The sequence below is a fragment of the Hyperolius riggenbachi genome, chromosome 5 (genome assembly GCF_040937935.1).
Source record: "Hyperolius riggenbachi isolate aHypRig1 chromosome 5, aHypRig1.pri, whole genome shotgun sequence".
NCBI lineage: Eukaryota > Metazoa > Chordata > Amphibia > Anura > Hyperoliidae > Hyperolius > Hyperolius riggenbachi.
The window spans coordinates 399,685,821-399,711,003 of NC_090650.1; the positions used below are offsets into that span (position 1 = coordinate 399,685,821).

At 45.9% G+C, this 25,183-nt stretch overlaps 1 protein-coding gene across 3 annotated transcripts in view; it reads right to left on the bottom strand.

Moving 5' to 3' along the window:
* The window catches only part of ANGPT1 (angiopoietin 1), a 354,139-nt gene that overhangs the window by 110,761 nt on the left and 218,195 nt on the right, over positions 1–25,183 (bottom strand). For all 3 annotated transcript variants that reach the window (XM_068237917.1, XM_068237916.1, XM_068237915.1), the window contains one exon: positions 20,228–20,349. In XM_068237917.1, coding sequence (XP_068094018.1) covers positions 20,228–20,349 — 122 coding nt within the window. The remainder of the gene's footprint in view (positions 1–20,227; positions 20,350–25,183) is intronic.

Sequence of the window (25,183 nt, forward strand, 5' to 3'; positions counted from 1 at the left end):
TGACACAGTGTTCCTCCTCTCCTGGCTCTGTACAGCCTTCCTGCCTCTGCGTTATATCAGATCCATCTGGTGAGCCCCAGATGCACGAGGATACTATAATATCCTCTCCTTGGTAGACTGCAGTATAATCCCCTCGACCTTGTGCGGCAACGATTTAAGAGCAACCATTTCTCGTAAGGTGGAAAGTTGTCTGCGGTGTCAGTTGCAGTTAGTGTTAAAGAGAAACTTTAACCAAGAACTGAACTTCATCCCAATCAGTAGCTGATACCCCCTTTCCCATGAGAAATCTTTACATTTTCTCAAACGGATCATCTGGGGGCTCTGTATGGCTGATATGTTGGTGAAACCCCTCCCACAGTGTGATGTCAGGACCATGGTTCTGGCATCACACTGTGGGAGCCTTGTTGCATTGTGGGAAATAACAGCTGTTTACAGCTGTTACCAACTGCCAAAAAAAGGAAGCAGCATCTCCTTTCACGGACATCACCTGCCAGCAGCAAAAATGTCGCCATGTGATAAATGTCAGAATGTAAATCAGGGAGAGGAAAGATTTTACAATGGGCAAACACTGACTAAATCAATTATACATAATTATTGTAAAAATAAAGCACTTTTTTATTACATTATTTTCACTGGAGTTCCTCTTTAAGCCACCATTAAAGGAAAACTGAAGCAAGAAGTATATGGAGGATGCCATATTTATTTCCATTGAAAGAAACACCTGAAACCTTGCACAGGACAGAAGGAAAACATAGAGAAATGCACCTCAAGAGGTTAAAGTGTCCCTCTTATCTCAAAAAGTTGAGAGGTAGGCATCTCTATGACTGCCATTTTGACATTGTGTTATTATTATTATTATGATTACAAAAGTAAATTGGCTTTTCCATTGTAAAGGTGCCCATTAAAGGGAACCAAAGAGGAATGGTTTGTTAAAATAGAAAAAGATTTCATACATACCTGGGGCTTCTGCCAGCCCCATAAGCCTGGATCGCTCCCACGCCGCCATCCTCTGCTTCCTGGAACCACGGGTACCGGGTCCCGTCACTTCTGGCGGACGCGGCCAATTGTCCGTATCACAGGGGCTCCCTCCATACCAGTACGCGTGCGGCTGCACAGTAGGCAGCCTCATGCGTACATATATAGAGGGAGCTCCGTGTGATGCGGAGAATCGGCCGCGTCCGCCGGCCGACTGGCGGCAATGACAGGACCCGGTACCGGCGGATCCAGGCAGCAGAGGACGGCGGCGTGGGAGCGATCCGTGCGTATGGGGCTGGAGGAAGCCCCAGGTATGTATAAAACCTTTTCTTGATCCTCTCTGGTTCCCTTTAAAATTCACTTCTTGAACTGATAGGGATATAATGGCTGCCATGTTTATTTCCTGTCAAACAATACCAGTTACCTATAAAATGTAGAGAAATCAAGAGACCAATATAGTGTAGTATGTTAAAACATAAACAAAGTAAGGCAAATCAGTGAGAAGAATATACTCACAAACGTGGGTTACCACACAGGCAACCACTATATAGGCAGGTGAGGAGATTAGACCTGTCCTCACTCAGGATTAAGAAGTCGCTCTCTCTGTAGATGAGAAAAAGGGGTAGATCACCCCTCCACCAGGGGTGGACACGGTATAGCAGTAGGAGAACAGCGGCCCCAGCAGGATAAAAGTGGATAAAACCTTTAACATTTGCTTGGAGGAAGTGGTGGACTTACCTCCATAAAGCAGACACGAAAGACTGTCTGAAAAGTAGCAATCACATTTATTATATAGTACCCCAAAAGTGCAACGCGTTTCGTAGGCCAAGCCCGCTTTATCGGGCAATAAACGTGGGGACAAAACAGAATTCCAGCAATAGCAGGTGTAGCTCCTCAGGCGATTTTCTGGTGCCTGCTGCCCACATTGCGATTTTCTGGTGGCTGCTGCCCACATTGCAGTTTTCTGGTGACTGCTGCCCACATTGCGCGATTTTCTGGTGCCTGCTGCCCACATTGCGCGATTTTCTGGTGCCTGCTGCCCACATTGCAATTTTCTGGTGACTGCTGCCCACATTGCAGTTTTCTGGTGACTGCTGCCCACATTGCGATTTTCTGGTGACTGCTGCCCACTTTACGATTATTTTCTGGTGACTGCTGCCCACATTGCGATTTTCTGGTGACTGCTGCCCACATTGCGATTATTTTATGGTGACTGCTGCCCACTTTACGATTATTTTCTGGGGAAATGCTGCTCACTTTACGATTATTTTATAGGGAAATGCTGCCCAATTTGCAATTAATTTCTGTTGAAATGTTGCCCAATTTACGATTAATTTCTGGTGAAATGCTGCTCAATTTACGATTAATTTCTGGTGAAATGCTGCTCAATTTATGATTAATTTCTGGTGAAATGCTGCCCACTTTATGATTATTTTATGGTGAAATGCTGCCCACTTTACGATTATTTTATTTTATGATGAAATGCTGCCCAATTTACGATTCATTTCTGGTAAAACATTGCTGCATTAGGATTATTTTATAGTGAAACGCTGCCCCATTACGATTATTTGGCGCCTATGGGGGGGGGCCCATCCTCATTTTCGCAGGGGGGCCCAGTGATTTCTAGTTACGCCCCTGATGGAGGCTGTCATATTTATTTCCTTTTAAGCAATACCAGTTGCCGGGCAGCCCTGCTGGTCTATTTTGCTGCAGTTGTGTCTGAATAACACCAGAAACCACAATGCAGCTAATCCTGTCAGATCTGACAATAATGTCAGAAATATCTGATATGCTGCATGCTCATTCAGGGTCTAGGGCTAAAAGTATTAGAGGCAGAGGATCAGCAGGACAGCCAGGCAACTGGTATGGTTTAAAGGGAAATAAATATGGCAGCCTCCATATCCATGTCGCCTCAGTTGTCCTTTAAGACTCAGGCAGCCATACATGAGTGCTTGCAGGTAGGAAAAATCAGATATCCACACTTGAGGATTTACGTTTGAAGTGGGTTTTTTTATTATTTTTTCAGCAAAGACATTCACTTCATTCTTCCTTTACAGCCTCAGCAGGGGTTCCTGGTCTTCAGACAGCTGAATCCCCCCATCCTCCCCTTCTCCAATAACACGCTCCAGCTTCGTTTACCATCATGGCCTGCACCTGCCAGCCGGGGTCCCTCCATAGCAGTGTCACCTATAAATCACACACCGGCAGTGCCATTAGATTGTTACCCCTGTGGTCTGCACTTCCCCTCTGCCCCATAGCAGGAATACTCAGACGCATTCTCCACCATCACTACAAAGAGGAACATGTTCCTATGAGGTTCACTGTGCACATGAGAGAATCAGAGGAACAATCCAAACAGACCCGATAAATCATCCTGAGACACTACAGAGGTGACCATCTGCTGGCTTCAGGCAAACAGAAGGGAGTCTGAGCCACACGAGTGAATATTTCATTACAATGTGGAAAATACAGAGGTAAGGAGTGAGACTGCAGCAGCAGAAGTGAGACTTCAGAACAGACATTGCAGTCAAGAAGTAAGCATGACAGACAGGAGCATAGCAATAGCCATAGCATCCACTTCAGCTGTAGAGTTGGGCCGAACGGTTCCATGCGAACTTCCGTGGTTCGCGTTCGCGTCCCGCAGGCGATTCTTTGCGGAAGTTCGGTTCGCCCCATAATGCACCATGGAGGGTCAACTTTGACCCTCTACATCACAGTCAGCAGGCACAGTGTAGCCAATTAGGCTACACTAGCCCCTGGAGCCACTCCCCCCTACTAAAAGGCAGGCAGCGGCGACCATTACGGTCACTCGTGTGCCTGCATTAGTGAGAGTAGGGCGAGCTGCTGCACACTCTCTCTCATAGGGAAAGATTAGTTAGGCTTAGCTTGTCCCTGGCTGCATACCTGTTCTGTGAACCCACCACTGCATACCTGTTCTGTGAACCCACCACTGCATACCTGTTCTGTGAACCCCCCACTGCATACCTGTACTGTGAACCCACCACTGCATACCTGTTCAGTGAACCCACCACTGCATACCTGTTCTGTGAACCCACCACTGCATACCTGTTCTGTGAACCCACCACTGCATACCTGTTCAGTGAACCCGCCACTGCATACCTGTTCTGTGAACCCGCCACTGCATACCTGTTCAGTGAACCCGCCACTGCATACCTGTTCTGCTCAGTGAACAGTTTGGTGTGTCAGTGTGAAGCAGTACCTTAATTACACTACCTGATTGATGTATACACATGCAAGATGTTTTAAAGCACTTTAGGCCTGTCATTTAGCATTCAATATGATTTCTGCCCTTAAAACGCTGCTTTGCGTCAAATCCAGATTTTTCCCGGGGACTTTTGGCGTGTATCCCACTCCGCCATGCCCCCCTCCAGGTGTTAGACCCCTTGAAACATCTTTTCCATCACTTTTGTGGCCAGCATAAATTTTTTTTTTCAAAGTTCGCATCCCCATTGAAGTCTATTGCGGTTCGCGAACTTTAACGCGAACCGAACCTTCCGCGGAAGTTCGCGAACCTAAAATCGGAGGTTCGGCCCAACTCTATTCAGCTGCTATGGGGCCCCGGAGTAGAGGAGGGCCATAGTAGTACTTGATGTATTCACTATTAACTTTCATGTTTACCTCTTTCACCCTCTGACTTTTTCTCAGTGTCCACAGACCATACGCTGTGTAGATTACATGAGTATGTACATTTTTCCATCCGTAGGGTAGGAGCAGGTGGCATTGCTCAAGAGTGCCTACATCTGATGGCCTCATGGAAGAAAGTTTCGCTATGGGGCCCCATAAGCTCTAGCTACGCCACTGATGATAGAACACTGTGGCAGAAGGAAACCAAACATTGAAATTTGGGGTCCAAGGCCAGGATACTCCCCCAACCTTAAAGGATACCTGAAGTGACGTATGACACGAAGAGATAGACACGTGTATGTACAGTGCCTAGGACACAAATAACTATGCTGTGTTCCTTTCTTTTCTTTCTCTGCCTGAAAGAGTTAAATATCAGGTATGTAAGTGGCTGACTCAGTCCTGACTCAGACAGGAAGTGACTACAGTGTGACCCTCACTAAGAAATTTCAACTAAAAAAAACACTTTCCTAGCAGAAAATGGCTTCTGAGAGCAGGAAAGAGATACAAATGGTCAATAGTTCATAGATTTTAACTCTGGCATACTTCAATGAATGTGTCATTGAGCAAAAACAATACAAAATTTAAACTTAAAGGGAAGGTTCAGGGACTATGTAAAAAAAATAAAAATCCATATCCACTTACCTGGGGCTTCCTCCAGCCCGTGGCAGGCAGGAGGTGCCCTCGGCACCGCTCCGCAGGCTCCCGGTGGCCGACCCGACCTGGCCAGGCCGGGTGCCAGGTTGGGCTCTTCTGCGCTCCAACGACTGGCTCTTCTGCTTCCCACGCGGGCGCGCTGACGTCATTGGTCAGAACTACTGCGCCTGTGCAGTACAGCCCGGAGGACGTCCGATGACGTCAGCGTGCCCCCGTGAGGCGCAGATTGGAGCGCAGAAGAGCCCGACCTGGAGGCCGGGCCTGGCCAGGTCGGGTCGGCCACCGGAGACGACCGGGAGCCTCTGGAGCGGCGGCGAGGGCACCTCCTGCCTGCCACGGGCTGGAGGAAGCCCCAGGTAAGTGGATATGGATTTTTTTTTTTTTTACATACTCCCTAAACCCTCCCTTTAAAAAGTAGATTTAAATATAAAATAAAACTGTGGAATATCTTAAAAAGTCATTTTTAGGAGAAGGAAGATGCATACAATCGTTTATTTCATTAGTTTATTTTTGCTTTGGGTGTCCTTTTAATTCATCTGAGAACTTGAGGTCAATCCTGAAAAGGCAGTTGGACAAACAACAACCCACAAATGCTGACAAACTCCAAGCATTGATTATGAAAGATTGTGTTGCCATCAGTCAGAATTTGGTCCAAGTTGACTGACTGAAGAAGGGCAAGAAGAAGGGCCAACACTGCAAATATTGACTCTTTGCATAAACTTGATATAAATGTCAATAAAAGCCTTTGAAACTTATTCAATACACCACAAAAACAACAGGCAAAAAAGATCCAAAAACACTGAAGCAGTAAACTTTGTAAAAAAACAGTTTGTAATGAAGAGCAGTGGATTCCGGCTCTCAATACACTTTACTGAAACACGGCATAACATAGCAACAGGATTAAACAGCCACCTGTGTCTGTAAAAACAGTATTTGTGACATTCTCAAAACTTTTGGCCAGGATAGGCCTGTATATGTATAGTCTTGTCATGAACTGTCCCTCAGAGGGGCTCACAATCTAATACCTGCAACAGTTACCAGTATATGTTCATCACAGTCTAGGGCCAATTTAGGAGGAAAACAACTTATCTGGGGATTTAGGAGGAAACCAGAGTGCCTGGAGGAAACCCACACCGACAGCGAGAACATACACAACTCGATGCGTCTAGTCTGGGATACAAACCGGGGACCTAGTGCTGCAAGGGGAGAGTGCTAACAACAACACTTTACACTTTAATGAACTGCGTCTTAAAGGGAAGGTTCAAGCAAAATAAAAAAATGAGTTTCACTTACCTGGGGCTTCTACCAGCCCCATGCAGCCATCCTGTGCCCTCGTAGTCACTCACTGCTGCTCCAGTCCCCCGCTGGCAGCATGCCTACTTTGGAGGTCGTCGGGATGCATTGTGTACATTTTTACGCATTCCCGCCAGTGCAGGAACATTAACGCATACATTTTACGCATTACTAGTTTAATGCGTAAAAATGTACGCATTGAACCAGTAACGCGTAAAAATGCATGTGTTAATGTTCCTGCACTAGCGGGAATGCGTAAAAATGTACACAATGCATCCCGACGACCTCCAAGGTAGGCATGCTGCCAGCGGGGGACTGGAGCAGCAGTGAGTGACTACGAGGGCACAGGATGGCTGCATGGGGCTGGTAGAAGCCCCAGGTAAGTGAAACTCATTTTTTTATTTTGCTTGAACCTTCCCTTTAAAGATCTAAAACCTTCTTTTCCCCTAGAAACAGATTTTTCCTCATTGATTCTAAGGGCCAGGCTGACTGCAAATGTAATGGGAGGTGGTAGTAAATCTTGATCCCTCATTAGCTATTCTTGTACTGCATCCAGCAAACAGAGTGGCAGGTTTAATCCAATTTCAATTGAAAATGTGATAAAAATCTGATGGAAGATTATAGAAGGTGGAGAAGGAAATTCTTATTTCTTAATCAGAAATCACTCTCCATGAGTCGACAGGATGCTAATATTTGGGATTAATAGTAGATGCTCAGTAAATCATTGTGGGTAATGGGAGGCTTCCAGGGTTTAACAGAAATCTGCATCCTTCATTTGTCACACAGGTGGAGCAATTAGGCGTTTATGTGCAACGAATTGGGATTTCACGCTGTCCAATGCTGTAGGGCTTGCAGCTCTCCAGCAACCCCATATTAAGACCATTACTGATTTGGCTAAATGCCACATTGTATCAGGATACCCAACGTTTAGTTTGGTTCAGGCAGAGCTCAATAACTCTGGCATTTGTTAAAGAGAATCAGGGCTCTCAGCAGGCTATGCCATAATGATCTGATGCACCACGCTGGGGCCAGTGATGAGTAGGGGAGTCCGTCAGCTGTGAGGGTAATGCCAGAAATCCTACTGGACTCCCTGATGACCTGATAGTTGGCCACAACCACGGCCCAAACCAGCAGGCATCCACTGCACACTGGACTTCCCTTTAAAGCATCCAGGTCAAACTCCGGCCCGCAGGCCAAATCTGGCCCTCAGAGCAATTACATTTGGCCCCAAATGGTCTCCCCACTTTGCACTATGTTTGGCCCATTCTAGACCACCAGGGAAGCTATACTGGAGGTGAAGGCCTAGAACACCAGGGAAGCCATATGGGGGAGGTAGGGGGAAAGCACTAGGCACCAGGGAACTGTATAGGGGAGGGTGGGAGCCTCTAGGCACCGGCGAACTGTATAGGTGTTGGAGGGGAGCCATTAGACACCAGGGAACTTTATAAGGGAGGAAGGTGGCCAGTAGACATTGAGGTTGGCCCGCGACTTGGTTCCAGTGTTCAATTTTGGCCCACTTTGTATTTGAGTTTGACACCCCTGCTTTAAAGCAAACATGAACTGAAAATTAGAAGCCAAAATAAGCATACACACATCATACTTACCTCCCGTGTAGTCTACTCATCAATCTCTTTCTCCTCCCCTGCGCCCTGTTTGCCACTGTGATCAATGGAATTTTCCATCTTCCATTTAGAAAATGGCCATTACCCCATAACCGCTTCCTGGTCAGCACACTGTTCAACTGTAACATCGCCCACTTGAGCCATAGGGAAACATGGACATTACCTTGCACATCAGTTCTTTCTGTTATAACGGACAGCAACTTTTCAGTTCCGGCAAAATCTTGTCAGAACTGTAAGGAATCATTGTAAGAAGAAAATGGTGAGCTTCTGAGAGGAACTGATGGCGAAGTAAGTATGTAATATTCATTTGCGGGTGCATCGTGTTTTTTTTTTTTTTTTACAATTTTCATTTCAGGTCCACTTTAAGGAAATTGAGGGGACAATGTAATAAGTGTGCTAAGTTTCAGGAACAACATATTGTATAAGTATCAGCTTTCATGCCTCTACCTCTACAATTCCATGGTTTATTTTAGATCTATTCAGTCCCCCCCCCCCCCCCCCCATTAATCAAAACGTTAGTGGACATATCTCCCACAGCACCAGCAGTGAGTCCAAACATGTCACCACTCAGTGCAGAACCATATATATCATCCTGCTCCACCGTTTACAGTCAGCCTCCAGGTCTGCCAATGCAGTGACATCTATTGATTGGGATCCACGTGTGGTTGGAATAGGACAAGGTCGAGTTATATCATCATCATTTTTCATGAGCATAAATATACATGAGAGATGAATTGTCAGAACTCCGCGATGAGCATTTATCTGGAAGGGGATGAAGCAAATTCTTCGGAATTATTATTGATAACAGAAATCGGTCACGGCCGGAGGACGGTATTATTATTGGCGCAGGGAGATTTGGCCGCACATTATGGTGTTATTATTCCATGGATCACATATCCCATCATAATGAGGCAGCAGACAATCTGAAGTATATCAGATACTGTGTGGCATTTCTGGAGCACATTTGGTTTGAATAATATTGGAATTAATAACACTAATATTTCATATGCATATGGATGTATTAGGATACAGCTCCAGCATTGGAGGAAGGTATTATCGTACGCACAGGTTATATTTTCTGGGTCAGCCACCGGTACTGTGGAAACTAGCTGAGTTACAGATTTCCTGGCGGACAACAGACTAGCTTTTACACACCATGCAGCTCAATCCTGAAGCAGCACTCCACCCTACTGACATAAGAACCGGGCACGAGTATGTATTGCGGGGGGGGGCTGCTTGAGTTGGGTGCCCAGTGGTGCTGCTAGTAGTAGAATGTTGGTTATTTACATTACTGATAATTTACTATGCACTAACTTGCACCCATTCTCACTTGAACCCTCTCCTCCTAGTGCCTAAAATACCCCGCCCCTAGCTACGTGTTTCACCTAAAGTAAGACATCCCCTGAGAATAAGCCCTAGCAGGAAGTCCTAGCATGCTTGAAATATAAGACATCCCCCGAATATAAGCCCTAGGAGCAGCCCACATGACACCAGCAAGTCACGCTCAATACAAAGCCTGGATACAGGAGAGCAGCAGTATAATGTGAGTTCTACAGTCCTGTATATGTGTCAGGCAATTTGTGGTTTTGTTGGAGCCAGCCCTCCTGATCTGTGGTGATAAGCATCAGCAGCATTTCACCTCTTCCCAGGACACACAGCTTATCCAATCATAGCTCTGGGGAGCCTGACAGAGTCCTCTGCCTGCAAGAAATAGACTTATCCACATGATCAGCAGAATCAATTTCTTGTCAGTGAGAGCCAATATCTGTAAACCACAAGCTCTGTGCATGCTGCTTGTGTTTCAGCATGGCATGCAGTATATACATTTTGTATAGGAAAACTACCAGTGTTTCCCCCACAAATAAGACATCCTCCGAAAATAAGCCCTAGCACATCTTTTGGACCCAAAATTAATATAAGACAGTATCTTATTTTCAGGTAAACCGGGTAGTGCCTAAACCTATCTCCCTCTAAGTGCCTAAAACTAAACCTCCTATCTGGCCACACACAATACAATAAATTTATCTGATTTTACGGCAATGCGATAAAAAAGATTAGATTTCCTGAAAAGTCGAAACCTTTTCTTAATTAGATTTCCCGTTTTTATTCAATGAAAGTTTATCGGGAATGGTGGATTTTTCCTAAACAATTGTTATGAAAATTGAATGGTGTGTGTGGTAGATTGTCCATATATTATTAATATATACACCCACGCAATTTTCCAATCATTTTTATCATAGTTGGGGAAAAACTGAACGTATGTGAGGTACATTGGTCAGATTTTTGAAATGTTAGAACCAGTCAGAAAAATTGATTTCTATTCTTGAATTGAACAGATATTTAAAAAATTGTATGGTGTGTGACCACCTTAAACCTAATATCCCCCACTGAGGGGTAGATTATAGTTCCTGTGATGTAACAGTGCGAGCTAAATGCTGTTGCGCATGCTATTGAAGCAGCATTGCATAATTATCCCTCATGCACACTACGCGAGCCAGTGGCAGCGCAGCATACGTACCTAAGAAACGGCCGATGCTTTCATTATTCGCGCAGTAGTGATTTATCGGTTCCGCGATACGTCACAAGTGCAGCCGCAACTACGTTAATGTAGTACTGTGGTAGTGGCCGCACTAGTGAAGTATCGCAGAAGTGATAGTCGCTACCGCAGGGCTAATGAAAGCATCGGCCTTTTCTTAGGTACGTATGCTACGCCGCCACTAGCCCGTGTCGTGTGTATGAGGGATAATTCATTTGTGCTGCTTCAATAGCGCCCGTAACAGCATTTAGCTTTCACTGTTACATCGCGGTAACAATAATGAATTTACCCCAATGAGCCTAAACTGAACCTCCTATCCCCGTCCGCCCAATTACTGCCAATTAAAACAGGCTTCTACTCTATTCTATTGTTTCTGTTGTAATCTCCAGCCTGTGGTTTCATAATGAACATCACTGGGTAAATTGTTGGGGTTTTATACTACATATAATGCCAGTAATAACAAAATATAGGAGAGCTGCAAAAAAAAAAAAAAAAAAAGCGAGTGTTTATAACCCGTCTTCTTCCCTTATTAAGCTTACATAAAAACTCTAAGGAGATAGGAGACTGTTTCTGGGACGAAAGCGAGATTAACGGGATTTGATGGCTGATTCCACTGCATGTATTCCAATGCAAATTCAAAAACATGTTATTTGCGATGTGCAAAGACATTCTCGGTGTAATGAAAATTGTGGTATCAGGGCCAGACTTATCATAAGGCATTGTAGGCATGTGCCTACAGGCGCCTGATGATGGAAAGGCGGCTCACTCCCCTCCCTGTGTGCCTCCCTCCTCCTTCCCTATGCAGAGTTCTGATGAGAGGTCACTCACCCTTCTCTCTGCATTACACTGACGAGATCTTTCTTCAGTCAGGGGCACCTCTAACTACTCAATACTTAGGTTCCTCTAGCTACCTAATACTTGGGGGCACCTCTAGCTACTTAATATTGAAGGTACTTATGGCTACCTAATACTAAGGGGCACCTGTAGCTACCTATGACAGGCAAGGGATGTAAGGGAGAAATGATATCTGGAACAGCCAGCACACTTGTGTTGCAGTTTGGGGGTTTGTAGGTTCATGGAAGGTGAAGTCCAAGGGGCCAGGACATCTGTGCCTATAGGCTCCTGTGAGGTAAATCTGGGCCTGTGTGGTATACCATAACCACTACACCACCGTGCTGCCCACCAGTCTCCTTGCATTTGTGTCCCAGCTAATGGAAACATAAAAAAATTTGCATACATGCTGCGCTCTGTATAAATATATCATGATTTTCCCACAGATATCCTAATCTCCCCTGGTTATGTCAATCCTTTACCTACCCCCTTACCTTCTCCCCTAAAGTAAATCCCTTTCTAGTGCATATCCCTAAAACCCCCAAATGAATCTACTAAACTAAGGATCACTGGGCATGCCGGATGTGTAGACAACAGTGATGAATGAGTGAATTGTTCCCACCTTACCCCACCAGCCAGAAGCCACTCCATCATCTGCCGTGCTGTCATCCCTTCTACCCACGCCCTAGCAACAGGTCATGTTGTTAGGCTGTAGAGGAGGCATGGGTCTGTATGACCTTGTACCCAGGACTGTTGGCCTGGGGCTTAGGTCTAGGAAAATCGCCCACAGCACAGATCCATTGAAGACTGACAAGTGTGCAAAAGTAAATTTTCCACTGTAGTGGTAGCACCGCCCAATAGAATCATATTTGTAGAATGCTGCGCACACGGAGCAGGAAAAAATGGCGCATAGCTCCGTAGCAACTTTCTGGAGCGCCGTTGAAATACATTAATAACGTTATTCACCGTCCTCAAGCGCAACATTATGGCGCACGAGGTGACAGGAAAAAATGGTGCATGGTGCCGCACATTATGTGCTTTAAAACGCTATTTAGCATTTTACGGAATTGCAAGTATAACAATTATTTTCACTTAAAACGCTATTTATGGTTTTAATCATTACATATTACTTGCAAAATAGCGTTTTAATGCAATATTGCGCAGTTTGTTTTAAAGCGTTTGAATTGGGAAATAAAAAAATAAAAGTGCTTTTACTGTTGTGCACAAACCATTAGCGATATTGCATTAAATCACTATTTTTCAAGTTAATAAGTAAAAATTAAAACAATACATAGCGTTATAAGGGAACTTTAAGGGAACACGCAAAGACATAAAACGCTAAACAGCGTTTTTAAGCACTTTCTTTTTTCCCGGCGCCACTTTTGGCTGTATGCTGCTGCACATGCACTATGGTCACAGCTTATCCTGTAAATATTTCTTGCACTATCTCCCGGTGACCTGTAATGGCATTCCGCCCAACTTTGTGAGATACGTTTCTTCTCTGTCATTTCTCCTCATCAATCTTTTCTGGTTATAACTGGATGATCTCTAAATGTTATTGCTTGTCTTTAATGGGCTGAGGGAGGGAAAGTATTTGTTTGCCCCCTGTGTTCAATACCCTGTATTATCTTATAACTCAGAACCAGCATCCACTTTGAAGTTTTCAGGGTCCTGATGGTTCAAGTTCTCAACAGTTGAGCTTTGCGTTTATGCGCTGGTTCATTACTCTTGATTTTGGGTCCTGGACCTTATTCTTGTTCACTAGGGATGTTTGTTGTGATGTGCAATTTTGTGATATGCTTTCTTCTGTATCATTCTTACTTTCTATAAATAAACAATTTTTAAAAAAGAAAGAAAGGACACTTAAGCCATGCCCCCTGCCACACCCCCTAAGCACTCCCACGACACACACCTAGTCACGCATACCATAAAATAAAATATATCAATTCAAGGCCTCTTGCACACTGCAAGCGAGTCCGATTCAGATTCCCCCTTTTTTTTACATCCGATTCAGATTCCGATTTGCAGTGTGCAGGGAGCAAACTGCAAATCGGAATCGGATGTAAAAAACGCTTAAAAAGCGGAATCTGAATCGGAATCGCTTGCAGTGTGCAAGAGGCCTAAAGGATACCTGAGTCAAAGGGTTACAGTAAAAAAATGGACTGTGTAGTGGGTAGAGGTTTAAAAGCAAATACTTACAGCGCCTCCCGTTTCCCTCCGTCACTTGCCGTTCTCCTACATTCAGTGCCTTTCCCCAACTTTCCCTCAACTACAGTATTATTTCTCTATTGGTCCTGTGCCCATAATAATCACTTCTATAGATGCTTTGAATAGTGGTAATCCTTAACAAACTGTTCCACGTCCCCATCTTACGCCTCTGACACTGTAGTTGCCATTGGCAGGTTTTGGTGCGCCGTATCAATTGTTATGTATAGAGTGCTTGGGAGGCCTCAATGTAAAACTTGCATCGGGGCCCACAGCTCCTTAGCTACGCCACTGAGTTGGGAGCTATGTTTAAGGGTTGGTCCATGCTAGACCTGGTTGCAGAACGCAATCCGTGGTCCAGGCTCCCATTTTCAGAAACCCTCCCTCACCTGGGTCCCCCGTCCCCGCTCCCCCTCCACCTATTTGCGGCAAAAGTAAAGAGCGAGCAAGCGGGGAAGCACCTTACTTCCTCTGCTCACCATGTGACTTCCGGCAATGCCGCCCTCTAGTGGGGGGCATTGCCGGAAGTCACGTGGTGAGCAGAGGAAGAAAGGTAAACTTCCCCTCTCGCTCGCTCTTTACTTGTGCCGCAAATTAGTGATGGGAATTTCGGCTCTTCTCAGAGAATCGGCTCTTTTGAATCGGCTCCCATTAAAGAGCCGGCTCTTACGGCTTTGAATCGGCTCTTCATTAAATATCACTAGACACCACTCAGAATCGTAGTAAAAGCCCCGCCCCTGTCTCCATGACAACTCCAGACTGCTTCTCTGACTGGGGCAATACCTCCTGCTACTGCTCTGCTCTGCCCCATACACTCCTACAAGCTGCAAGAGGAGGACTACATCTCCCAGCATGCCTCAGCGCCCTTTATTACACAGCAAATCAGAGCTGTGTGGGCCGGCTCTTTCAAAACTGAGAACCGGCTCTTGTCGTTCGCAGCAAAGAGCCGGCTCGTTCGCGAACGACCCATCACTAACGCAAATAGCTGGAGGAGGAGCGGGGACGGGGGGGACCCAGGTGAGGGGACGGGTGACCCCTCTCCCCGCCGCTGTGCCCGCTACCCCTCCATCCTGGTTGCTACCCCCTCAGGCTCCCTGGGGGACACCTATTGGGGTGACGTGAAGAGCAGGCAGTAGGCAATGCGGATCTCCCTCCGTTTTGTGTGCAAGAATAGCCTGTGTAGAGGGAGATCCGTTTCTGCACTGCCCTTCACTACCCCTTTGTGTATCCAGGAGCGATCAGGGTCCGTGAACATCCTGCAAATCCGAACCCTGCGTTCAGTTTTTCAGCACTGGTTCTGGAGTTTTGATATAGGCTACAAGCGGGCTCCCCTTTGTAGCCCATAGTTTTTCGGCTACAAGGCTTTCGGCTACAGTAGGACACCCCTTTGTAGCCCATATTTTTTCCGGCTACAAAGTTTTCGGCTACAGTAAGGTGCCCCTTTGTAGCCCATATTATTGCCTTTTTTTGTAGCCTATGTTTTTATATGGGCTACAAGTGCTGGAAGCGGAATTATTTCATTCCCCCACTATCCATGGCGGCCTGGAGGGGGAATAGTAATTTACATATCCCGGAGATTTTTGATAGCCGAAGTTTTTATATGGGCTACACCAGGCGCCTTTTTGTAGCCGAAGTTTATATGGGCTACACCAGGCGCCTTTTTTGTAGCCGAAGTTGGCATATATGGGCTCCACCAGGCGCCCTTTTTTACCGGCGCCCTTTTCACATAGACCCCTGGTTCCCTGGATTGCCCGGGGATCCGTTTTTGAACAGGGTGAAGACAGCCTCTATTTTTAACATTGTTATCCGTGGCTCCGGTTTTGATCCGGGACCCAAAACGGAGCCACTAATAGGTTTTTAAAACAAGTGTGAATCAGCCCTAATGGTCAACATCATTATGCAATCTTTGGCCATAGACAAGAGAGGATTTGGCACAGACTATGTCTGCCATGAAATCTTCAGTTTTTCCCACTCTTCCATACCCGCTGTGTCTGCTCCAATTAGATTATTTCCTGATGAGGAATAAATGAGGACCGGGTTACTGGTTCCAGCGGAGCGCTGAGTGCTGTCACTTCATCATCTCCCCTCCATTAATACCGGCCTGTCTACACCTTCAGCAGTAAGTGGTGCAGATCTCCATGGCGCACTCACCTCTGGGAATTCCGAAGGAAAATGTTTCTACGTGTTTAATGGATTGTTATGGAACAACTCCAGATTACACAGCGCGCCCGTCAGCACGGAGAGATGTAAACAGAGCGCACGTCTGCCTTTACCGAGAGCGACATTCATGTTTCCAATCACGGGACTCGGGGGACAGAGAAGGGGAAGGAGGTGCAGCACAATAACATGAACCGACCATTCCGAGATCACATTTTTTGCTTGTATTTGCTTTTACAAATCAGGCAGAATAATAAATAAAATGTAACTGTTTGATATAACGGAACAGAAAAATCCTGATGTGAAGTGGATGTTCTGGAAGTAAGGCTACAAAATCATCCGGTTACTGACAGAAACTCAACTTAAATTGCATTCGAGGCACATTCAGGGGGGCATATGGGACACAAAGGGATGGGATGTTCCTTGCTCTATGCCATGCCTCTGTGTCTCCTGTGTGCTGCTCTCAGCCCCCCTTGCACTGTGCTGCAAACCCCTGAAATTGCTGAGATGAAACTTGTCAGCAATTTCAAGGGAAAGGGGCATCCCTTGCAGGAGAGGCACTCCTGCTTAATGCCCACTCTGGATTTCAGGAACCCTAAGCCAGGGAGAGCAATTCCCTCCTCTCAATGGCTCAATGGCCCTCGCCACCTATCCCCCGCTCGTTACCCGCATTTCTGAGCTCTTTGCTTCTTGACTAACAACACAGAGGTCTGTCTGCAGCGTCATGATCCATGACACCCAATCCGGGTGTCCTCTTGCTGCCCCTCCTGTGGGGTAATCTTACTTTAATAAAATCGGGGTTGGACTTTACATCAAATCAGCACGGAGTGACAGACCGCAGAGTAGAGGACAGACCGTGCACACTGTGTTATGGTGGCGGCCTGGCGGCTACACGCGGTGCGTTCCTGCACTCGATTTCCCGATCGATTCCCGTTGACTCGATTATTTCCGACATGTCCGATTTGCGTTTCGATGGATCGTTAGGTCGATTTGGCATACTTTACATGCGAATCGACCTAACGATCCATCGAAACGCAAATCGGACATGTCGGAAATAATCGAATTCGACGGGAATCGAGCAGGAAATCGAGTGCGGGAATGCACCGTGTGTACCCGCCAGGCCGCTGCCATAACAACTAACTGCAGTACTAACTACAATACAATAACACAGTAATCCTCCTATTCCATATACTGTCCTGCTGGCCTACACAGACACAGACACAGACAGGACCTAACTGAGTGAATGAAAGCAAACAATTACAAGCTAGCTAGCTAAAAACACAATAGAACAATAGCGTAGTGAAGGTGTTTAGCACTCAAAGCTTTAGGTTTATCACTGTATACAGCACTTGCTAAGCCACAACTGGAGCAAGTCTGTCAGTGACCAGCCAGCCAGCCACACAAGCAAGGACAATCTGTCTCATCATGCCAGCCCTCCTTGCTATACAGGGGGGCTGGCCAGGGTTCCCTTCTGTGATTGGGTGCCAGGACTTAGGCTGGGAGGCCTCTGAATGGCTCAATGAGGTCAGGTGGGGCTGGCCAGGGTTCCCCTCTGTGATTGGTTGCTAGGGCTTCTGCTGGGAGCCCTCTGATTGTCAGAATGAAATCATCTCCTTACTAGTTACACTATCCGGATCCGGACATCTGGACGGATACCCGCGGGTATCCGGATTATGCAGCTAGCTATCCGGATAGAATCCGGATAGTGCTATCCAGATAGTGGCCCAGGTATCCGTATCCGACCCGGATAGCAGAAAAATGGTCGGATACCCGGGTTTACCCGGGTACCCGGATCCGGATGAGCATCCCTGCTGATAAGTAGCAGGACCTCACCAGAGGAGCTGGTGTATACGATCTGTGATGAACTTCACCAGTGACAAGGGCTCACTGGTGAGTATAAAGCAGAACCTCACCAGAGGAGCTGGTGGGAACTAACAGCAAAGAATCTCACCAGTGACAAGGGCTCACTGGTCAGTAGAGAGGTCAGACAGGTCAGTTTGGCAACAGACAGGAAGGTACAGTACAAAATCGGCAGGCAAAAGGATAGAGATAAATCATGCAGAGTTTAGCAACAGAATCAGAAGGGCTAAAGTACTAAATCGTAAGGCGAGAGCAAAGTCAGAAGAGAGCCAGAGTCATACACAGGATATCAAGCAATATATATCAATAACAGTAATAAATCCTAGTCTGTGTGAAATCCCCCATTTCCTCCCGGATCAAAGCACACCGGATCTATCTAAGGTCTGAGTGCTAACACTTAGCATTCGCAACAGCAGACAAATTACAAGTGCCTTCAAGCTGCTTAAGAAGACCCCTCGGCCACGCCCCCGCTCATCAGCCAATCGGAGACGCCGAGAGTCTCCGCTGACGTCAGCCGATCGGCCGGTCAGCTGACGCGCCTCCTTCCCGCATAAAGGTCTCGTCTATCAAAAGCTACTCTGTGAGCCACTGACCGTCCCCTCCTCGACGTGCTAGACGCCGGAGGGACGGGGGACATGCCTGACAAGGAAACCGAAGCAGCTGCGGAGGCATTCTGACTGCCCGCAGCTGCTTCTCCAGGGATTGTTACAGATATGAATATAGTGTTTTCAGCTAACTTATGGAAAATATAGGCATTATGTTCTATGTATGCGTTTCTCAGGACTAGGTTCCACGTCTTCAGGCCAGAGTAAAATCTCCAGTGAGCTGTATTGGAGCCTAACACCTAGCCTAAGGCGCTAGGTTCCACTACAGTTCATTGGAGATTTTATTTGCTTTATATACCTGAGGAAGCGGGAACTTAGTCCCGAGAAACGTGTTGCAATCTATGAGATTGTTGTTCAATTGGATAAAATTGCAGTTCTTAACCTCACCATTAAGTTTTGTTTTTTTTCCCCAGAGAGGAGGTATGCTTTTTTTACCTCTATTTTTTAACCATTTTTAATAATTGTATTTCTCTTTGCGCCTCTGGACCACATGCATATTCACACCACCTTATGTGGAGGGTATTTCCATTTGTTGTTTTGTCCATAATTGCAGACAGCGAGGTTTTCATCCAAGTGGGCTCAGGTTTGTTCTTCCCACCTGCCTACTGTTGGGCCACTGCTGTGTCACACAAATGGGAGTATAATTATTCATGCCCTCTTAATCAATGTGCCACAAATTCACTACACTATATTGGCTCTTAGTTTCCTCCCACATCCCCCTCCCCCCTTTTTCTTTGCTGTGTTAGGCCTCGTTCACATCATTTAGCGCAGATGGATGTGCGATCGGAACGCAACGTGTCCGATCGCACGCCATCTGCGCTCCTATGCGCTGCGCTGCAGATCCCATTCATTACAATGAATGAGATCTGCACTGCGATTACCAAAAATGCGTGCAGCACGCGATAGCGCAATCGCGCTGCCACGCAGCGCATATGATGGGAAGGGTAGAAGGGCTGCCTATGCCCTTCTACCGTTCTTGCGGGTCGCACACTATACGCGCTGCCAAAATGCGGACGGCAGCGCGTATAGTCTGAACGAGGCCTAATAAATGAACCTTTACATTGTGGCCTTCAGCCAATGGCGTAACTTCAATTTATAGGGATCCCTAGCAAAACTATGATGAGGCTCTTCCAATGTTCACACCCCTTCCCTTGGTGCCCTTCATGGCCTTGGGGCCATCATGAAAGGGCCATAAAACATGTGTGGCCATCATGATTGTCACACCCATAAGTGTAGCCACAAAAACTTCTGAAGCATAGTCCCCTGTAGGAAGGGAAAGGTATTTGACAAACAGACAAGATAAATAACACTAATATTGCTCTTTTCTCCTGGTGGACTCAAAGTGCTTGAGCTACAGCCACCTCCTGGTGGACTCAAAGTGCTTGAGCTACAGCCACTAGGGCATACTCAGTAGGCAGTAGCAGTGTTAGGAAGTCTAGCCAAAGGACTCCTTACTGAATAGATGCAGGCTTACTGAACAGGAAGATCCGAGTTTCACCCAGGTCACCGGTGTCAGAGGCAGAGCCCTTAACAATCCATTCAACCACAGAGGGGCCCTCCACAGCTCTGGGCCCCATTTGCACTTGCAGAGGCTGCTCCCCTATAGTTACACCATGCCTTCAGCTCTGTATGAACCAATCAAGTCACTCTCCTCACATCCTAAAGGAGAATGCCTTCCTTTTTGTTTCTTTATAGTTCAACTGAATAATTTAGAATCTTTCTTTTGGAATGAATCTGTAATAAAGCAACAACGGACTGAATGCTACTGGCAGTTTTAGAAACCCACTTTGGAACATCACTCACAGAACGCTATCAGTCAGTCAGTCAGTCAGTCATTGCATTACCTGTTTTTTTCGTGGATTTTCCTGATTTCATGGGTTTGCTGAATGAGCTGTTTCTCTAGATTGTTTGTCGACACGGAATTCTTCAGCAGCTCGATTTCCAGTCTGGTGGTTTGATTGAGGACCTGGAAGACAGAAGGGGAACGTTGAGTTAGAAATGTCGTCTTTCACATTGTCGTGTTACATTAGCGGCGGGATAAACACGGCATAACACCGAGTGTGTGTAACAAGCCCTGATGGAAGGCAAACAAGCCCAGCGTGATGTGCAAGGAGGCCACATAGCAGCACCAAGGACTGCGCGTTTATCACTGAACCATAAGTAAATGTTATTGTAGACCTGGAGTTGTGTGTCTCCCCTGGTGGTAGCTGGGTGGTCCACAGAAGGCTTGTGTGATGGGATGGTGAGTTCTCATTGGCTCCTGGGACTTGTGGCCTCTGACAGCCATTTTTATGTTACACGTTGGCCCATCGCTGATCCGTCCAGCACACCAGCAGCTACGGGATTTAGGGAACTAAAAACAACTTAAGCGGCTTCTGTTCAAACGATAGTAAAATAGAAGGTTGTGAGTTCTAACGTAACCACAGCTGCTGGAAGACTGCAAGGAGAGTAGGCTAAGCCAGGAAGGGACGAGCTGTCTTCCGTGTAGAAGGGTTTCTTTCAATGCTTTAGGGTTAGTTGGATTGTTTAGATTAAATAGGGCAGATCCAAATAATACTTCTCTTAGACTGTGTACAGAAACCGCAGTCTTATTGTAGACGGAGGCCAAGAAGCAATTATACCGTCATCATCATCAGCTCTGCCCAGTTCTCATTCCACTTTAGCCTGATGCTACAGAGAGGAATATTCACTTAACAAATCGTTTCATCACATAACCAATCAGATTCAGGACAACTTCTATATTCAGAGTTCTCATGGACCTGATTGGTAAAACCATGCAGGTTTTAAAGGGGGTTGTAAAATCAAAAAAAAAAAAAAAATATATATATATATATATATATATATATATATATATATATATATATATATATATATATATATATATATATATACCCAAAAAATAGTTAGTGCCCCAAACTAAAACCTAAACCCTTTTTTTTCTAAAAAAAAGGGTGCGTTTTTGTGGTGCTTAACTGTCAGAAATTATGCAGTGCCAGCTGGATTGTGTGACTGTTTTTTATTTTTTTAGCTACAGTATCAAGCTTATCGAAGCAAGCAAATAACAGAAACCTAGCTACGGATAAGATAAGGACACTATGACTAGAAGGGAATTAGGTGAGGAGAGCTATACTGCATTCCAACATAAGAACCTTTTCCCAACCATGAAACAAGGTGGTGGTAGCATTCTAGTTTGGGGCAGTTTTTTTGCATGGACAGAACAATGATGGAACAATGAATTCTGAAATATACAAGAGAATTCTAAAGTAAGGTGTCAAGACATCTGACTGTGAACTGAACTGTGAACTGAATGTCAAGACATAATGGGCCATGCAGCAACACAATGATCTTAAATACAGAAGTCATTCTACGACAGGATTGTCAAAGAAGAATAAAGCGTATGCTCTAGAAAGCTCAAGACAAAGTTCTAAAGTAGAAAGACCAAAAACATGTGGGTCTCTATAAGGAAACCTACTAACATTGAAGAGCTGAAGCTGTTCTGTATAGAGGAATGGGCTACAAATCCTCCAAGCTGATGTGCAGGACTGACAAACAGTGGCTGCTGCACACATGGGTAACATCAAATACTATAATATCATCTTATTTTTGCCACACACAGGTACAGTATGTTAAAGGACTTGTTTTTCACTAAATGCATGACTAAATATAATACGTTTTGTTTAAGACTCGGTTCAGGGTTGGCAGAACAAACGGAATGGATCCATCGCAAATGGACAGATGTGAATGGACCCCATTGCTTTGCATGGGATTGGTTTGCATCCATTGGGTCCGTTTTTGTTCCGCTGATTTGATTGAATTTTTAGTACAATGTGAACCAAGCTTTATTGTTTAACTAGGTAAGTATATTCTCCTGTAGGCACAGGAAGTCAGGTGTGTATTGAGAATTAATTTCCCACTACACTACATTCATCTGAACAATATTCAACTCTGTTATTCCTGAATCCTGATGCTTTTTCATCAGTTTTAATAGGTGTGTGTGTGTAGCGTGTGTGTGTGTGTGTGTGTGTGTGTGTGTGTGTGTGTGTGTGTGTGTGTGTATGTGTGTATAGTGTGTGTGTATAGTGTGTGTGTGTGTATATAGTGTGTGTGTGTATATAGTGTGTGTGTGTATATAGTGTGTGTGTGTGTGTATATAGTGTGTGTGTGTGTGTGTATAGTGTGTGTATAGGGTGTGTATAGTGTATAGTGTATAGTGTGTGTGTGTGTGTGTGTGTGTGTGTGTGTGTGTGTGTGTGTGTGTGTGTAGTGTGTGTGTATAGTGTGTGTGTAGTGTGTGTGTATAGTGTGTGTGTATAGTGTGTGTGTGTGTAGTGTGCGTGTGTGTATATAGTGTGTGTGTGTATATAGTGTGTGTGTGTGTATAGTGTATAGTGTGTGTATAGTGTGTGTATAGTGTATAGTGTATAGTGTGTGTGTGTGTGTGTGTGTGTGTGTATGTATGTGTGTGTATGTGTGTGTGTGTAAAGTGTGTGTGTATAGTATGTGTGTGTGTATAGTGTGTGTGTGTGTGTGTATAGTGTGTGTGTGTGTGTGTGTGTGTGTGTGTAGTGTGCGTGTGTGTATATAGTGTGTGTGTGTATATAGTGTGTGTGTGTATATAGTGTGTGTGTGTGTATAGTGTATAGTGTGTGTATAGTGTGTGTATAGTGTATAGTGTATAGTGTGTGTGTGTGTGTGTGTGTGTATGTATGTGTGTGTATGTGTGTGTGTGTAAAGTGTGTGTGTATAGTATGTGTGTGTGTATAGTGTGTGTGTGTGTGTGTATAGTGTGTGTGTGTAGTGTGTGTGTGTGTGTGTGTGTAGTGTGTGTGTGTAGTGTGTGTGTGTGTAGTGTGTGTGTGTGTAGTGTGCGTGTGTGTACTGTATATGTATATATACATATAGTATTTATGCGGAGCATATACTTTTGGGGTTCTTGGGCTAATTGACAATTTGGGAGCCCCATAGGTGCTAATGTAAATATCAGCTGCTAGGCACCCAAAGCAGAAAAATGAAATAAATTTGTACTTTCCCAGTACATTTTTAAGCCTGCCGCATCTTTTTCCTAATCTGTGAGAGCTGCGGGATTCCACCCGCAGCAGTATACCTTCAATGCAATACCGCTCACCAGTGGCGGACACAGCCAGCAGTGGGCCCCTGTGCAAAATTGTAATTGTGGGCCCCCTACGCGCACCGCGGCAAAATATGGGCGTGGCTACAACCTGCGGCGCGCAAAAAATAGGTGTGGACAGAACCTGCGGCGCTTAGCGCCGCTGCAAAAAATGGGCGTGGCAATGACCGGATGAGGGCGGAGCTAACTGTAACTTAAAGCGGACCCGGGCTGAGGGTTTATTTCCTTTTAAACAATACTAGTTGCCTGGCGGCCCTGCTGATCTATTTGGCTGCAGTAATAAACTGAATTACTTCAGCAACAAGCATGCAGCTAATCTTCTCAGTTCTGACAATATTGTCAGAAACCCCTGAACCGCTGCATGCTTGTTCAGGGTCTATGGTTGAAAGAATAAGAGGCAGAGGACCAGCACGGCAGCCAGGCAACTGGTATTGCTTAAAAGGAGAGAAATATGGCAGCCTCAAGATTATTCTCACCTCAGGTTCCCTTGAAAAGTGCAACGCAAAGACAGTGGGCCCAAGTTTTGGTGACCCTTTCCCCAGAAAATTCACATAATTGTGCAGGTTTTCTCAAGAAAATACACATCATGTCAGCAGATATGCCCAGAAAATACGTGCAATCATGTCGGCAGATATGCCCAGAAAATACGTGCAATCATTTCGGCAGATATGCCCAAAAAATACGTGCAATCATTTCGGCAGATATGCCCAGAAAATACGTGCAATCATTTCGGCAGATATGCCCAGAAAATACGTGCAATCAAGTCGGCAGATATGCCCAGAAAGTACGTACAATCAAGTCGGCAGATATGCCCAGATAATACGTGCAATCAAGTCGGCAGATAGAAAATACGTGCAATCAAGTCGGCAGATATGCCCAGAAAATACGTGCAATCAAGTCGGCAGATATGCCCAGAAAATACGTGCAATCATGTCGGCAGATATGCCCAGAAAATACATGCAATCATGTCGGCAGATTTGCGCAGAAAATACATGCAATCATGTGGCAGACCTGCCCAGAACATACACCTGCTAATATAAATAAAAAAACAAAAACATTTACTCACCTGCAGCAGCAGACCTCCTGTTCCAGCCTCCATCCGGCGCGCAGCTCCCATGGGTGGTTGGGTGGATAGGTAGCCTAGTGGGTGGGTGAGTGGGTTGGTAGCCTGGTGGGTGGGTAGGTAGCCTGGTGGGTAGGTAGCCTGGTGGGTGGGTTGGTAACTAGCCCGGTAGGTAGGTAGGTAGGTAGCCTGATGGGTGGGTAGGTAGGTAGGTAGGTAGCCTGGTGGGTGGGTAGCCTGGTGGGTGGGTTGGTAACTAGCCCGGTAGGTAGCCGGGTGGGTGGTTAGGTAGGTAGCCTGGTGGGTGGGTAGGTAGGTAGCCTGGTGGGTGGGTAGGTAGGTAGCCTGGTGGGTGGGTAGCCGGGTGGGTGGGTAGGTAGCCTTGTGGGTGGGTTGGTAACTAGCCCGGTAGGTAGCCGGGTGGGTGGTTAGGTAGGTAGCCGGGTGGGTGGTTAGGTAGGTAGCCGGGTGGGTAGGTAGGTAGGAAGCCTGGTGGGTGGGTAGGTAGCCGGGTGGGTAGGTAGGAAGCCTGGTGGGTGGGTAGGTAGCCGGGTGGGTAGGTAGGTAGGAAGCCTGGTGGGTGGTTAGGTAGTCGGGTGGGTAGGTAGG